Source organism: Oreochromis niloticus, linkage group LG13 (assembly GCF_001858045.2).
Source record: "Oreochromis niloticus isolate F11D_XX linkage group LG13, O_niloticus_UMD_NMBU, whole genome shotgun sequence".
In the NCBI taxonomy this organism is placed as follows: Eukaryota; Metazoa; Chordata; class Actinopteri; order Cichliformes; family Cichlidae; genus Oreochromis; species Oreochromis niloticus.
In genome coordinates this window covers 33,689,371-33,704,446 of record NC_031978.2, presented here as the reverse complement: position 1 = coordinate 33,704,446, position 15,076 = coordinate 33,689,371, and the positions used below count along the sequence as shown (strand labels likewise).

Genomic DNA, 15,076 nt, shown 5'->3' with positions numbered 1-15,076 from the left:
TGGACTCCTGAAGGTTATTATATAGCAAATGAGGCCCTCTTGGGTTACACTGTGGGAGTTGGGTGCTTCCTGGCCAAAGGTGCTGAGAAAAATACATTTTTCCTTGGACTTTTTGGGTAAAATCTCTTATATCTTTCTTTAGCTTTTGTACATATTTGTTCACATAAACGAGTCAATAACAGTTCATTGTGAGCCTTGTCAGTTTGGTTTTGTCTTTATAAACCTCTCGTGTCCAGCAGATGTAGCAGCAGAATAATGGTCAGAGTATTGTGTCAAACCTGTCTACACAAAAACTTATTTGTGTCCAGAAGTTTAGATCTGGATTGATGAAAAGATCTTGCTCCCACTTTGTGGTTGGGAGGGAGATTGAATGATGAGTTGGGGGCACTGACATTTTAAAAAGTTGACTGAGATTAAATCTCTCCTGTATTATGTATTTCATTTGTTTGTGTTTAAGAAACCTACTGAAATGAAATCAAGTTTCCATCTTGAATAATATTTTTATTCTTTTTTTGTACCATATTTGCTATTTTCTTTTTCTGGCACATATTTGGATTGTCCAAATGTGTCTAAGTTTACAGTGAATAAGGGAAGATTTTCTGGTGGAAGAAATTCCCACCAGGCTGTCGGAGCGGTGTTTATATTAAGGGTTTTAAAGCAGTTATGATCATTAATACTGGGGATTATGACAGGCAGATTAGAGATTTTTACTTTATCACAAAAAGCTTATTCTAGGTCCAGCCATTGGCTGTCTAGCAAACTTGATTTGATCCATTCTAAAAAATCTATAAGAAGAGAAATAGTAGAAAAAAATTGGTAGTTCTAGACCTCCGTCATGTTTTGACTTTTATGGAGTTTTTAGACCTTTTGGTGATGGTTTATTTTTCCATGATTCCACGTTTGAGTCTTTTTCCATTTGAGTCTTTTGAACTAGAAAGTGTTTTTTCTCCTTAATTATGTCATTTACCTCTAGTTTTAGTTTCTCAGGATGCTAATTATGTGTCTCTTGTCTAAAATCAGCCAGTCGAGGATTTATTAGGGATCCGTGAAAACAAATCATTTATTTTAGGAAGATTTGGTTCACATAATACAATCTGATGGTTACTTCTGTTTTTATGATTTCGTTACAGACAAGTTACACAGTAACATTTGCTCTGCTTCTTTATTATATTTTCTATTTTTATCCTGTTAAGAGTTTTTTTCTTCTCATTTTCACCAAAGGACTCAAAGGAGGTCATAGGTTTGTTGTTGTTGATTTCTATGTATTATTGTAGGGCATATCCCTCACATAATAAACACTTTGAGGGAACTGTAGTTGTGATTCGACTCAAATGTTCAGGGGTGTAGAGGCTGTAGGGATTTCAACAAAAGGTGCAAAAGAAATGGAAATGGAGTTTTCACTGCTCTGACGAGGAGCTGAGTTAGGCTGACAGACCCATCAGTAAAACAGACGTTCACTGTTTAGACAACTGCTGCAGAAAACCCTTTAAGCATGAAAGTGACTTAACAAAGCAGAAATGTAAAGATTTGTAAATGTGATTGTAGTTGAATGATCATTGGTTGGCTGTGAGGGTGATTACACAAACAAGCTTTTCACTTAGTTTCACCTTTGATGTCAGTGTGATTTAGTAACATAGTGTCACGGTTGAGGATTGAGTGGACTCAGGCGCGGAGCTCTGAATATAGGCAGTGTATTTACTTACAGTGAATCAAGGCTGACAACAGTTAGAATGTGCTATAATATTTGTGGGTGCTAGTGTGCTAGTGAATCCTCTGTCCCAGTTCCTAGTTGCACACAAACAAAAGCAAAGATTGATACATTGAGCAGACAACACTTGAGCGAACACGAGCAGCTTGTAACTCTACCAGGCTTAGTGCAATACTCCAGCGCTGTCTGTCGCTCAGCCACACCATTAAATAGCCCTGCCCAAGATGGTGGATGATTGGCAGCACTTCCGGACCATACCCATCCCAATCCACCAAAAACTGAAAGCCCTACCGCGGCGCTGGGCATCCATAATGTGGGTGATGGAGTATGCCGGGGCGCCGTCGATAATCTGGGCGGGTGGCGGGGGCCCGGGGGCGGGCACAATGGGCTGGTCCGGACAGCTCTCACCTGAGAGACATGAAAAACATTGTGAGTTCGTATGTTATGAGGCAGGCTCAACCGAACCGTCACAGGGTTCAACACAGCTTGGATGGAAAAAGGCCCAATGAACCGGGGAGCAAGCTTCTTTGATTCAGTTCTGAGTGGAATGTGTTTGGTCGAGAGCCATACCTGCTGGCCCACCTGGTAGTCCGGTTCTGGGGTGTGGCGGCGATCAGCCAGTCGTTTGTTTTTCGTCCGCCGTTCTCAGGAGGGCCGCTCTGGCGGCATGCCACGCCCTCCGGAAGGAGGGTCAGCCTCCTGCTGCTGAGCGTCTCACACGATCCTCTCAGTCTCCCAGGTCAAAGCACCAACAAAACACGAGGGAGGCAGGATGGGCATTTCCTTCTCATCGCCCCCAGCCTCAGGCACAAACTGGCATGATAGCGCATCCGCCTTGGCATTGCGAGAACCAGGTCTGTATGTGATGGTGAGTTTAAAGCGAGTGAAGAACAGGGCCCATCTGGCTTGTCGAGCATTGAGGCGCTTTGCAGCTTGGAGGTATGCCAAGTTCTTGTGGTCAGTCCACACCACCACTCCCTTCCAGCCAATGTCGCCACTCCTCCAGGGCCAGTTTCACTGCGAGTAGCTCCCGGTCTCCAACGTCATAATTCCGTTCTGTGGATGACAACCGGCGAGAGAAAAAGGCGCATGAGTGCATTTTATCTTCCACCTGCTGCTAGAGGATGGCCCCTACCCCGGGATCTGAAGCGTCAACTTCCATGAAGAACGGATGATCGAGGTCAGCCTGCACCAGCAGCAATGCTGACGAAAACAGGTCCTTAAGTCATGTGAAAGCCTGCTGGGCGTCCGGAGACCACTGAAACAGCAACTTGGGAGAGGTGAGGTTAGTCAAAGGTAAGGCTATCTTGCTGAAGTTGCGAATGAAGCGCCTGTAAAAATGAGCAAACCCCAGAAACTTTTGCAACTTCCTGCGACTCTTAGGCTCTGGCCACTCCACCACTGCCTTGACCTTAGCTGGATCCGCACGCAGCCGCCCCTGTTCCACAATAAAGCCAAGGAAAGACACAGTCAGAACATGGAACTCACACTTTTCGGCCTTCACAAACAGACGAGAGAGGAAACACACACACGCATATACACACAGGCAGGTCGACCGGTCGGGGCACCGTCCGAACCTGACACACAGACCAACATCTCCAACAGAACCTGTACAGTTCATTAGGACCCCAGTTTGTAATGGTTTTAAATCTTATTATAACGAGTGCATGACACGCCAGGTTACCGAACAGTGAAGCTGGTGAAAATAAAGGCAACCAGATGGTGGAAAAGAGCAAAGGAAGTGCCCAACAAAAAGTGGCTGCTACTGTGTGGTTTGACGAGAGAAACAGTGAATCTAAGAGACACGGGGTAAATCAGGAGTGGAAGTGGGTTTTTGGATCTGGATATTTAGACAACTGAAACTGCACAGGCTATTCTTGGATCAATATGCTGGGACAGAGAGTCATCATATTACATTTTATCAAACAACAATAAACTGAGAATAAAGGGATATTATTAAGGTAAAGTGTTGAATTATGCACATTTTCTCAAACTAAACACCAGGGCTCACGGGGCAATATTTGTAATGGTTTTAAATCTTATTATAGCAACGAGTCTCAGTATTTTTGGCTGCATAGTTACTTTAAATACTTGAAAGACTTCATTTTCAGTAAATGACTGAGTCTAATAAGACAAGGGAAAGGGAAACAACCGTGAATCTGAACGCTGGTGGGCAATATTAGATTGCTATTTCTGACTATAGCTAACCGCCACTGCCTTTACATAAGCATAAACAACAGGTGTTAGCAATAGTTAGGATTAAACCCAGCAGAGGACAAGGCTTGGAATATGATATCAATGCAGTCAAATAAATTCCACTTTTTTTTGTGTGTGTGTGTGTGTGTGTGTGTGTGTGTGTGTGTTTGTTTATGACTGTAAACTTTGTTTCATGTTGTGCCCAGAGCTCGTTTGACAGGCGCCACTTCATGTGCTATATTTGAGCCCACTTCCCCCAGGCCTTTCAAAGTGCCTTTGGATCAAGGTGCTCTACACTCTGTCCCTTGGGTGAGTGGGTCCAGCCAACAGGATGTGATGGCAGGCCAGAATGCAACAAGAATCTTGCCTTCGTGTTTGCTTTCCACACCCTTAAATAGAGAGAGGGAGGTAAAGGATAACCTTAAAAATGTGGAACACAACGTAGGAATGACTGGAGCAGCTGTAATTTGGACTTCATTACCCAGATCTCATATCATAATAGAAAATCATCTAAATTTAAAGTGTCTGGGTGTTTACAGTATGCAACAGTTGGCTCTCTGTGGCCCTAAATGATGCAGCTTTAACTGAAGTTAACTTAATACCAACTAAAGAAAATGTTCATCAAATATCATCTTATCAAATCGTAGGAATTCAAGTTATGAAATTTCATAAATCAACATTACATGATGTGATGTTGATTTATGAAGTATCTCTGATTTTTTTAAAAATGTAAAATTATGTCTCTTAAAATACGTTATTCACTTAACGAATAACAATTTAGCAACATTTATTCTGTCAGACCCCTGCAATAGGAGAAAGCCATAAATGCATTTACGTTATTCACTATTTAGTATAATATTTAGTTTTAAATGTAGACCTGTCAGCGGTGTTTGCTGCGATTTTAGTGAGCTGTCCCTGTCTGTTCTGCATCCCTGAAAAGATGCAATTATTATTCTGACGTAGTCCCTGTCATCAGATGAAGACACACAGACACAGGACTTTGTGAAAGCCGTGAGAAATAAAGCTGCCTGTGTGGACCAAATATTCAGTGTCTAAAATGACAGTGGTGTACTTTGATGCCATATGAAGGATAGAGTAAGACTTTTTAAATTGCTGTAATGCCTTAGCTTTGGGGTGGCTACCAGTCTGCATGCTGTGTTGCCCCAATGGTAACAGAAAATGGTGGAGAACCTTTTAAACAACACCTTCTTATGTGAGCTTCAAACTGTAAACTGGTGTGACTTAATATCATCATTTCCTCAACATAAACAGTATATTTTGGACCCTAAACTGTCTATTTCCATTGTATTTAATTCATATGAATTCAAATTTAACTGACAGCAGGCACCCAAGTCTGGATGGAGTAGACTGAGGAGCACATAGATTAAATAATAGTGAGGATTTGCATTTCACAGACAGTTTTCCTCATCTTGCTGTGGCTGTCATGACGACATCTTCAGTGACCCTTGTCTGGTTTTGGTCGTAACTGTTTTTGTTGAATGATCCCAGGCTTTTACTACATAATTTGTTTTTTGTGAAAGGCCTGCTTTATGGCTGTTTTAAAGCTGACGGGCTCTGATGCGAGTTTATTAACTTGGCACAATCTGAAAGGGTTGAATTTTCATAATAATTTTACCATGTGTGGACAATGAGAAATTCACTTGATGTTTGACTATTTTATATTACATGCACTAGGTTTCGCTAAACAGGGTTAGAGACCCTAAAGAGATGCTATTTTTGACCAATCAATCTTATTTGCATTGCCGAAAGATTTTTTATTTATGTATATTGATTACCGATTGGTATAACTCATCTGCTTTGATCAGAAGAAAACTGTGATGTGACGTGTGATCGGTCCAAAATCTTCAGAATGTTTACATGAAGCATTTGATTTCTTGTTAATCTGGTTACTTGTGTACAGAATACAGTGTTCTTGTGCCTCTGCTGTAACTAGATAGATAACAACTCAATAATTGGCGTCTTGTGGTGTTGAAAAGTACAAGAAGTTATGTTTGTTTACCTCATAGAAAAAAGTCAGTTACATTATTTTGGAGTTTTTAACAAACATTTGTTTCATTTTATGCAGCCCTGTCAGAAACATGACAGACAATAAAAAGTGTAACTAAAAGCCTGGTTCCCACTGGTGTGGTGAACTACGTAGAGCCTGTGATGTAGCCTACACAAGGAGCTAATGCCATTGTCAGCATGTATACCTTAGCATTCTGTGTGAACAGTGACATTTAGTCACATCTTGTATGCATGCTGAGGATTATGGCACAGATTTAACACTGAAGTATGAATCCACTGTAGAAAGATATTTTTACTTGAGTGAGGTGTCTTCCATGAAAAGTGCATTGTTGCTCCACTGCTCATACTCAACTCTAAGAAACTTATTTTGGTTGTACACCATTGTTGGGTTAACTGGAATCTTTGTCATGGTTGGATAAAAACTTAGAACTCTGTCTTTCTCCCTCTGTCTTGCAGGACCTCCAGTAAGTACACCAGATGCTGTGTGTGACCTCCACATGATGAAGTGACTCAAAGTGATTATTTTTACATTTTGGTGACAAGTAGATGAAACGGAAAATCCCCTGGAACACATCTGCTGACAGTATACCTTGACTGGATATGGTGGTAATCTGTAGTTTGATTGTGTAACTTCTGCCTGTCCACATACTCTAACAGTACTGATGATAAAGGAGCTTAGACCTGTGGCCCTTGGCAGGTCTGTGCAGGAAAAGCTGAATGGAGGCAAATAGTTGAAACTGAAGCTTTGATTAAAAGGAAAACTTGTATGTTTTAGATAAAGAAGTATTTTAATAATGAGTATGGCACCCACAGAGAAATTAGAGCTTTACAAAGTCATGAAAAAACATGACTCCAAACAAGAAAAGAAGACTGAAATATTGCAAAACCACAAAAAAGGAAATGTATAACACAATTAGCCACTGGCATAGGTTCCAGTACCAACATGACTTTGAACTGGATAAGCAGATGAAGATGGATGGATGTAATAATTACTGCTTTCAGCTTTCGCAACATCTTAAACTACTTCTGTTGTTGTTACTTTTCCCCACTGTTCATACATTCAGTAGCTTTCACTGCAGAGAATTGAAGCATGAACTGCACACAAGGTTAGTTTAGTGTCAAACGGTGAGACACCAAACAGAAGACAGTGATCAATTTCACGAGTTTTATTTAACACAAGAGTAACAATGAAAAGGTGGGGGTGTGTAGACTGGGACGTGGGCATGATGTGGAAAATCACTGACTTGAGACACTTCAGTAGAGGCAGAGAGTAGTTAGATTTTGGGATGAAGAGTGAGAACCAGAGGAATATTGGAGTTAATGACTTAATTGTAAGGCATTAACACCACTGATTATTGATCAGTGACCACAGAAGAGCTACCTCGTCAGGCCAGGACTCTGTAGTCTATTTACACCTACAGGCCAGTGGACACTCTTTCAATGATAAGGATGTACACATCCTGGACAGGGAGGAACGCTGGTTTGAGCGCAGAGTCAAGGAGGCCATTTACGTGAAAAGGGAAAGACCATCTCTGAGGTTACATCTGTCATCATCTTACAATGCTGTGATTGCAGCCATTCCCCAACTCTCTGTGAATGGTACTCATGGCCATTGATCAATGGTCATGGCAATTTGAATATTAATGATCAAGGAACTGACCTCACAGCCCATTGTTCATTCAGTGGGCTGGTTTCAGTCATTCTGCAAATGTACTGTTTATAAGGTTGGAAACCTGCAGAAGTCACGTAGATGAGTGACAAAACACTACATCCAGATGAACAGAATCCTTTTTTTTTTTTTATTTCTTTACCTGGATGATTGAGCATGCATCAAAACATACTAATAGGAAGATTGGTTGCTCCAGTCTGCAAGCATTCATGTGCAAGATACTGAACCTTGAGTTGTTGCCGATGGATTCAATTTTTAATACAGTCCTGATCAAAAGTTTAAGACCAGTTGAAAAATGGCAAAGATTCATATTTTTCATGGTTGGATCTTAACAAGGTTCCAAGTAGAACTTCAACATGCAACAAGAAGAAATGGGAGTGAAACAGGCTGTTTTACAGCTGATCAAAAGTTTAGAACCACACGGCTTTAAAAGGCCAAATCTGTGCAAGAATGTGGATTTGTTGTCTTTTTTCTATCAGGTAGTCACACTGTCATGACGTTCTGATGGCAAAAAAATGTTCCCTTTTTGAATGTGGTTGGGTTGTTGAACTGCATAAGCAGGGTCTCTCTCAGCACACCATCGCTGCTGAGGTGGGAAGTAAGACAGTCATTTGGAATTTCTTAAATGATCCTAAAGGTTATGGAACAAAAAAGTCAAGTGGAAGACCCAAAAAAATCTCACCAGCACTGAGCCGGAGGATCCAATTGGCTGTCCGTCAAGACACTGGACAATCCTTGACCCAAATTGATGATGTTTTTTGTTTTTGAGGCCCTTGAAGTCTCAGATGCCGTCTGATGGTTATGGGGCTGCAGTCAGCACCAGTAACGCCCTTAAAGGCCTCGTCTCCTTGAACGCCGCAGAACTGACCGTTTGGACTTTTTAAGAGAGCACCAAAGATGGGACATTGAAAGGTGGAAGAAAGTTTTATTGTCTAATGAGAACAAATGTAACCTTGATGGTCCTGATGGCTTCCAACGTTACTGGCATGACAAGCAGAGCCCATCTGAGATGTTCTCTATGCTCCACAGTCATAATTTCCTTCAGTGGAACAATGGAGCTTCAGGAGGTGCACGGGCGTCAAACAGCCGCTGGCTATGTCCAGATGTTGCAAAGAGCATCCTTCATGACTGAGGGCCCTCATCTGTGTGGTAACCACTGGGTTTTTCAACAGGACAACGCTACAGTACAATGCAGCGACGAGGGCTCAGACCTCTACATTTGAGAAACCACGCAGTCACTTCATAAACGCATGGTACAACATAGAAGAACCACCTCGACGGGACAAGACTCGGCTGTTTATCTGCATCTAAAGGACAAAGGTCACTCTTTGAAAATGCCAGTGTTCACAGTTTGGACAGAGAAGACAGATGGTTTGAAAGAGGAGTGAAAGAAAACATCTATGTGCACTGTGAACGACCATCTTTGAACAGAGGGCAGGGCTTACGACACCAGCTGTCTGCCATCTGTAATCTAATATTTAAATCCCTTCGCAGATGCCTTAGTGTCCACTCGCATCTTGTGTCAGCTGATCTCAAAAATTCATGTGATAGGGTGAGGCAAGGTCTCACAATGGTTTCCCCTGAAACCTCTGCTGATAAGTTGCTTTCTTTCCAAGCTCCTTAGATTACTATGACCTGGATGATTGAGAACGTACACAGACATCCTTAACCAACCAATCCTCATACATTATCATTCTCGACAATATCTGTATCAGCTTCCTCATAAGAAAAATGAAAGGACTTTAGTATTGTATCATTTCAATTTGGTCATTTCATGAACAGTATTGTTCTGTTCAACCCTGTTGATTTTGGACTAGCTACAGATTATTTTGGTTCTGGCTCACAACTCACAACTGGTGTCTTTCAATGTTAACTGTGTTTTATAACGCTTTTAATTACACTCTCTAAACTCACAGTGGTTGGATTATAATACTCTGAAGGCCCTAATGGGACTAATTGCTTTTTAAGAAAAAGTATGTTTCATGTCCCAATATTTAAGGAACCCAGGAGAGACTTGTACTGGAGTACAGTGTTCCCTCGTTTATTGTGGGAGTTACGCTCTAAAAATAACCCGTGACAGGTGAAATCTGCGAAGTAGCCAACTTTATTTTTTACAATGATTATAGATGTTTTAAGGCTGTAAAACTCCTCACTACACACTTTATACACTTTTCTCAGACAGGCATGAACATTTTCACACTTTTCTCTCTTGTTTAAACACTCTCAAAGTTCAAACCTTTGTAGAAAAGTAAGTCCAGTGTTATAAAATGAAACCAAAGATCAAACCCTGTTTTCAGGTCCAGAACATGAGAATAGAGCAGCTGCCAGAGAATTCAACATTAAAGAATCAATGGTATGGACGTAGAGGAAGCAAGAAGAATGAGTTGATTAAAAAAGTTTGACTTATCAGACTGTTTTGTTTCGCTTAATGCGCCTTATGGTCCGAAAAATACGGTAACTTCTACCTTCCTGTAGCATGTCCAGAAGTCCAACTTTTTGTGCGATGCTTAGCATCTTCCTCTGCCTTTTGGGTGCCACCGCAGGAGCCTTTGACAGCGCAAAACCTTTTGTCGACATTGTTGTGTTTGTTGGGGAGCAAACTTTCAAACGTACACTACAGCACTTCAGAGTCACACTGCTAGCAGTCAGACAGCTATCAGCAAGATTTATGTAAATTTGACAAGCTGAACGCATTCTGTACTGTACAGGAGACATGGCACGAAATTGACTGACAATGGTCTACAGCCAATCAGGACGCAGAACACAATGCGCTGTAAAAAAACAAACAAACAAAAACCCCAAAAAGCATGCAAAATTGCACATAAAAAAAATCTGCGAAACAGCGAGGCCGCAAAAGGTGAACCAAGTTATAGCGAGGGACCACTTTATTTTAGATGATACTTTTTACTCTCAATATTTAAGCCACTCAAAATTCCTAATGCAAACTGATCTTTCAAATCAATTATCAAATCCAAGAAGCGTTCTTCCATCCAGAGTTACTAATGTTAAGGGAACAACGTCTCCTGTCCTCTTGTTTGTCACACACACACAAAATGTTCCTCTTTTGACTTCCAGCTAATTAGGGCCCGAGCACCGAGAGTGCGAAGGCCCTATTGTATCTGCTCTGTTTGTTATTATTAGGGCCCGAGCACAAAAGTGCGAAGGCCCTATTGTATCTGCTCCGTTTATTATTAGGGCCCGAGCACTGAGAGTGCGAAGGCCCTATTGTATCTGCTCCGTTTATTAGGGCCCGAGCACCGAGAGTGCGAAGGCCCTATTGTATCTGCTCTGTTTATTATTATTATTATTATTAGGGCCCGAGCACTGACTGTGCGAAGGCCCTATTGTATCTGCTCTGTTTCTTATTATTATTATTATTATTATTATTATTCAGGCAAAAGAAGGGCCTTTTTGAGGGCTTTAACATGCTCGAAAACTCTTGGAATTTTGCACACATGCCAGGTCTGGTGAAAAATTTTGTATTTTAATGGTTTTACATATGAGCACTGGGAAATGGCTCTGTAGCGCCACCTATGCCTTGTTAAATGCAGCCCTACGAACACATCGTTTTAGCTACATGTATGAAATTTGGCACACATGTGTATCATGCCAAGCCGAACAAAAAAGTCTGGGGGACCATTGACGCAAACCCAACAGGAAGTCCGCCATTTGGAAGTGAAGGTGACATTTTGGCTCTAATTTTGCCATTTCCATGCCTCGAACTTTTGCGAACTCCTCATTGGAATTTCATCGTACAAGCTTCATATTTGGTCAGTGTCAACTACACACCTGGGCCATGTTAAATTGTGGAGCTTTTGAGTTTTCGGGTTACGGTGAGGCCGTGGCGCCACGGCGAATTTCGATGACTCGCCATGAAAATCTTATTGCCTCTCGTTCTGTCATACATTGTCCGACCTTGACCAAAGTGGACACATATGATAAGGCTCCACCCCTGAACATATTTCAACTGCCATATTTGACATCAGGGACAGCGCCACCTAGTGGGAACAGGAAATGTCATGTTTTACACTTTGGGGTACAGTATTGTAATGGGTGACATCTGCAGCCTCAAATTTCTCCAGGAAAGCCTTAAGGAGTTGGTCTTGGGTTACAGAGAAAACTGTGAGTTTTCGCGAAAGGGTGTGACCCCAGCAGCATGGCGAACATTGAGGTCTCGCCATGAAGAAACAAATTAGTGTAACTGAATGAAATCCAATCTGATCAGTACCAGATTTTACAGGGATGATGTCAGACCCGCCCTGAACAGATTGATATGCCCATTGTCAGGAATACGTAGAGCGCCACCTAGTGGCACCAGGAAATGTCATGTCTTTCATTTTGTTGTACTGATTTTCACAGGTTCATCGTGGCCACCTCAAAAGCGGTGAATATCACCATCAGTCCCTCTTGATGCTTCAGTGAGAAAATTGTGACTATAAACTGAACGGCGCACCCTGGTGGCAACGCAGTTCACCATGAAAGATGAAGTGGCTTTTGAGGGGCTTGAAAAGTTTAAAAAGTCTTGAAATTTGGCGCACACCTCTAATGTGATGAGGGATTTCTTTTTATATGTTCATTTTCCTTGAACAGCGCAAAATGGCTCCACAGCGCCCCCTACAAAATTTCAAAACAACAGCCCCTGCTCTGTGTTTTATGTATGAGTTTGAAACCTGGCAAGCTTATTGGAGATATCAAGATGTACAAAAAAGTCTCTTGGAGCAATATCCCAAATCCAACAGGAAGTCAGCCATTTTAAAATTAATGTGTAAATTTGTCGACATTTTCCCCTCTTTTCAGGCCTCATACTTTGACGAACTCCTCCAAGGGATTTCATTAGATTTACGCGATCTCCTGTGTGTGGAATCTAAAGACCTTTGTGATGTTAAATTGCGAAGCTTTTTACGTTCAGGGAAACGGGGTGGTCATGGCGGCACGTGGAGTTTCAATCACTCGCCAAAAAGCAGTAACCTGCTGTCGCTCAAAAATACAATGTCCAATCTCTCCCAAAGGTCGCAGGCGTGATGAGACTCGAGCTCGGAAATGTTTGTTATGCCATTTGTCAGTAATGGTTAGAGCGCCACCTAGTGGGACGACTATAATAATGGTTGAATGAGATGAATTTTAGCTGGTGGTTAATGCATGAATTCCATCACTGTGACATCAGATCGGAAGCGCTGGTTTTAGGTGTTGGGCTTGGCTCGACGCGCCGGGGGTGCGAGGGCCCTCATATCGCTGCTTGCAGCTTTAATTATTATTATTATTATTATTATTTTTCATTGAAATGAATTGCCTTTTTGAGGGCTTTAACATGCTCAAAAACTCATGAAATTTTGCACACATGCCAGATCTGGTGAAAAATTTTGTATTTTAATGGTTTTATATATGAGCACTGGGAAAAGACTCTGTAGCGCCACCTATGCGTTGTTAAATGCAGCCCTACCAACACATCTTTTGAGCTACATGTATGAAATTTGGCACACATGTGTATCATGCCAAGACGAACAAAAAAGTCTGTGGGACCATTGACGCAAATCCAACAGGAAGTCCGCCATTTTGGATTGAAGTTGACATTTTGGCTCTAATTTTGCCATTTCCATGCCTCGAACTTTTTCGAACTCCTCCTTGGAATTTGGTCGTATAAGCTTCATCTTTGGTCAGTTTCAACTACACACCTGGGCCATGTTAAATTGCGGAGCTTTTGAGTTTTCGCGATACGGTGAGGCCGTGGCGCCACGGCGAATTTCGATGACTCGCCATGAAAATCTTATTGCTCTCGTTCTCATACATGGTCCGACTTGACCAAAGTGCACACATATGATAAGGCTCCAGCCCTGAACATATTTTAACTGCCATATTTGACATCAGGTACAGCGCCACCTAGTGGGAACAGGAAATGTCATGTTTTACACTTTGGGGTACAGTATTGTTATGGTTGACATCTGCAGCCTCAAATTTCTCCAGGAAAGCCTTAAGGAGTTGGTCTTGGGTTACAGGAAAACTGTGAGTTTTCGCTGAAGGGTGTGACCCCAGCAGCATGGCGAATTGAGTCTCGCCATGAAGAAACAAATTAGTGTAACTCAATGAAATCCATCTGATCAGACCAGATTTACAGGGATGATGTCAGACCCGCCCTGAACAGATTGATATGCCCATTGTCAGGAATACGTAGAGCGCCACCTAGTGGCACCAGGAAATGTCATGTCTTCATTTTGTTGTACTGATTTTCACAGGTTCATCGTGGCCACCTCAAAAGCGGTGAATATCACCATCAGTCCCTCTTGATGCTTCAGTGAGAAAATTGTGACTATAAACTGAACGGCGCACCTGGTGGCAACGCAGTTCACCATGAAAGATGAAGTGGCTTTTGAGGGGCTTGAAAAGTTTAAAAAGTCTTGAAATTTGGCGCACACCTCTAATGTGATGAGGGATTTCTTTTATATGTTCATTTTCCTTGAACAGCGCAAAATGGCTCCACAGCGCCCCCTACAAAATTTCAAAACAACAGCCCCTGCTCTGTGTTTTATGTATGAGTTGAAACCTGGCAAGCTTATTGGAGATATCAAGATGTACAAAAAAGTCTCTTGGAGCAATATCCCAAATCCAACAGGAAGTCAGCCATTTTAAAATTAATGTGTAAATTTGGCGACATTTTCCCCTCTTTTCAGGCCTCATACTTTGACGAACTCCTCCAAGGGATTTCATTAGATTTACGCGATCTCCTGTGTGTGGAATCTAAAGACCTTTGTGATGTTAAATTGCGAAGCTTTTTACGTTCAGGGAAACGGGGTGGTCATGGCGGCACGTGGAGTTTCAATCACTCGCCAAAAAGCAGTAACCTGCTGTCGCTCAAAAACACAATGTCCAATCTCTCCCAAAGGTCGCAGGCGTGATGAGACTCGAGCTCGGAAATGTTTGTTATGCCATTTGTCAGTAATGGTTAGAGCACCACCTAGTGGGACGACTATAATAATGGTTGAATGAGATGAAATTTTAGCTGGTGGTTAAATGCATGAATTCCATCAATGTGACATCAGATCGGAAGCGCTGGTTTTAGGTGTTGGGCTTGGCTCGACGCGCCGGGGGTGCGAGGGCCCTCATATCGCTGCTTGCAGCTTTAATTTTCTTTTTTATGTTCCTCTAAGAGAACTATTGCATTATTTTGAAAGTTGAATCACTGCTAACCGGCTACCTTCAGCTGGATTGCTGGCTCGGTGGTAGTTGTGGTGGTTAAAATGTGACCACAAATGACACATTCAGTGGGTCTATAATGCAGTAAGCAGTGGTTGCTGCATAACATATAAAGACAAAGTGGAAATGTTAGAGCAGATAATAACAGAAGAACCCGAGGTTGTAGTTATGTTTTTTCAAGTCAAGCAGGTTTGAATCACTGGATTCACTGTACTGTTTCTCGATCAGTCCACTTCTCCTGCCTGTTTGAGATATTGAAGAGATGCCATTTTTCTGTTTCCAAAGAT

At 41.9% G+C, this 15,076-nt stretch overlaps 2 protein-coding genes across 11 annotated transcripts in view; one reads left to right on the top strand and one right to left on the bottom strand.

The window, feature by feature from the left end:
• LOC109202475 (collagen alpha-1(XIII) chain) overlaps positions 1–6,456 on the top strand; it is a 61,520-nt gene extending 55,064 nt beyond the window's left edge. The window contains exon 3 of the mRNA XM_019360047.2: positions 6,389–6,456. Coding sequence (XP_019215592.1) covers positions 6,389–6,441 — 53 coding nt within the window. The 3' untranslated portion in view covers positions 6,442–6,456. The remainder of the gene's footprint in view (positions 1–6,388) is intronic.
• The window catches only part of rasgrp3 (RAS guanyl releasing protein 3 (calcium and DAG-regulated)), a 562,943-nt gene that overhangs the window by 500,408 nt on the left and 47,459 nt on the right, over positions 1–15,076 (bottom strand). The window lies entirely within an intron of this gene.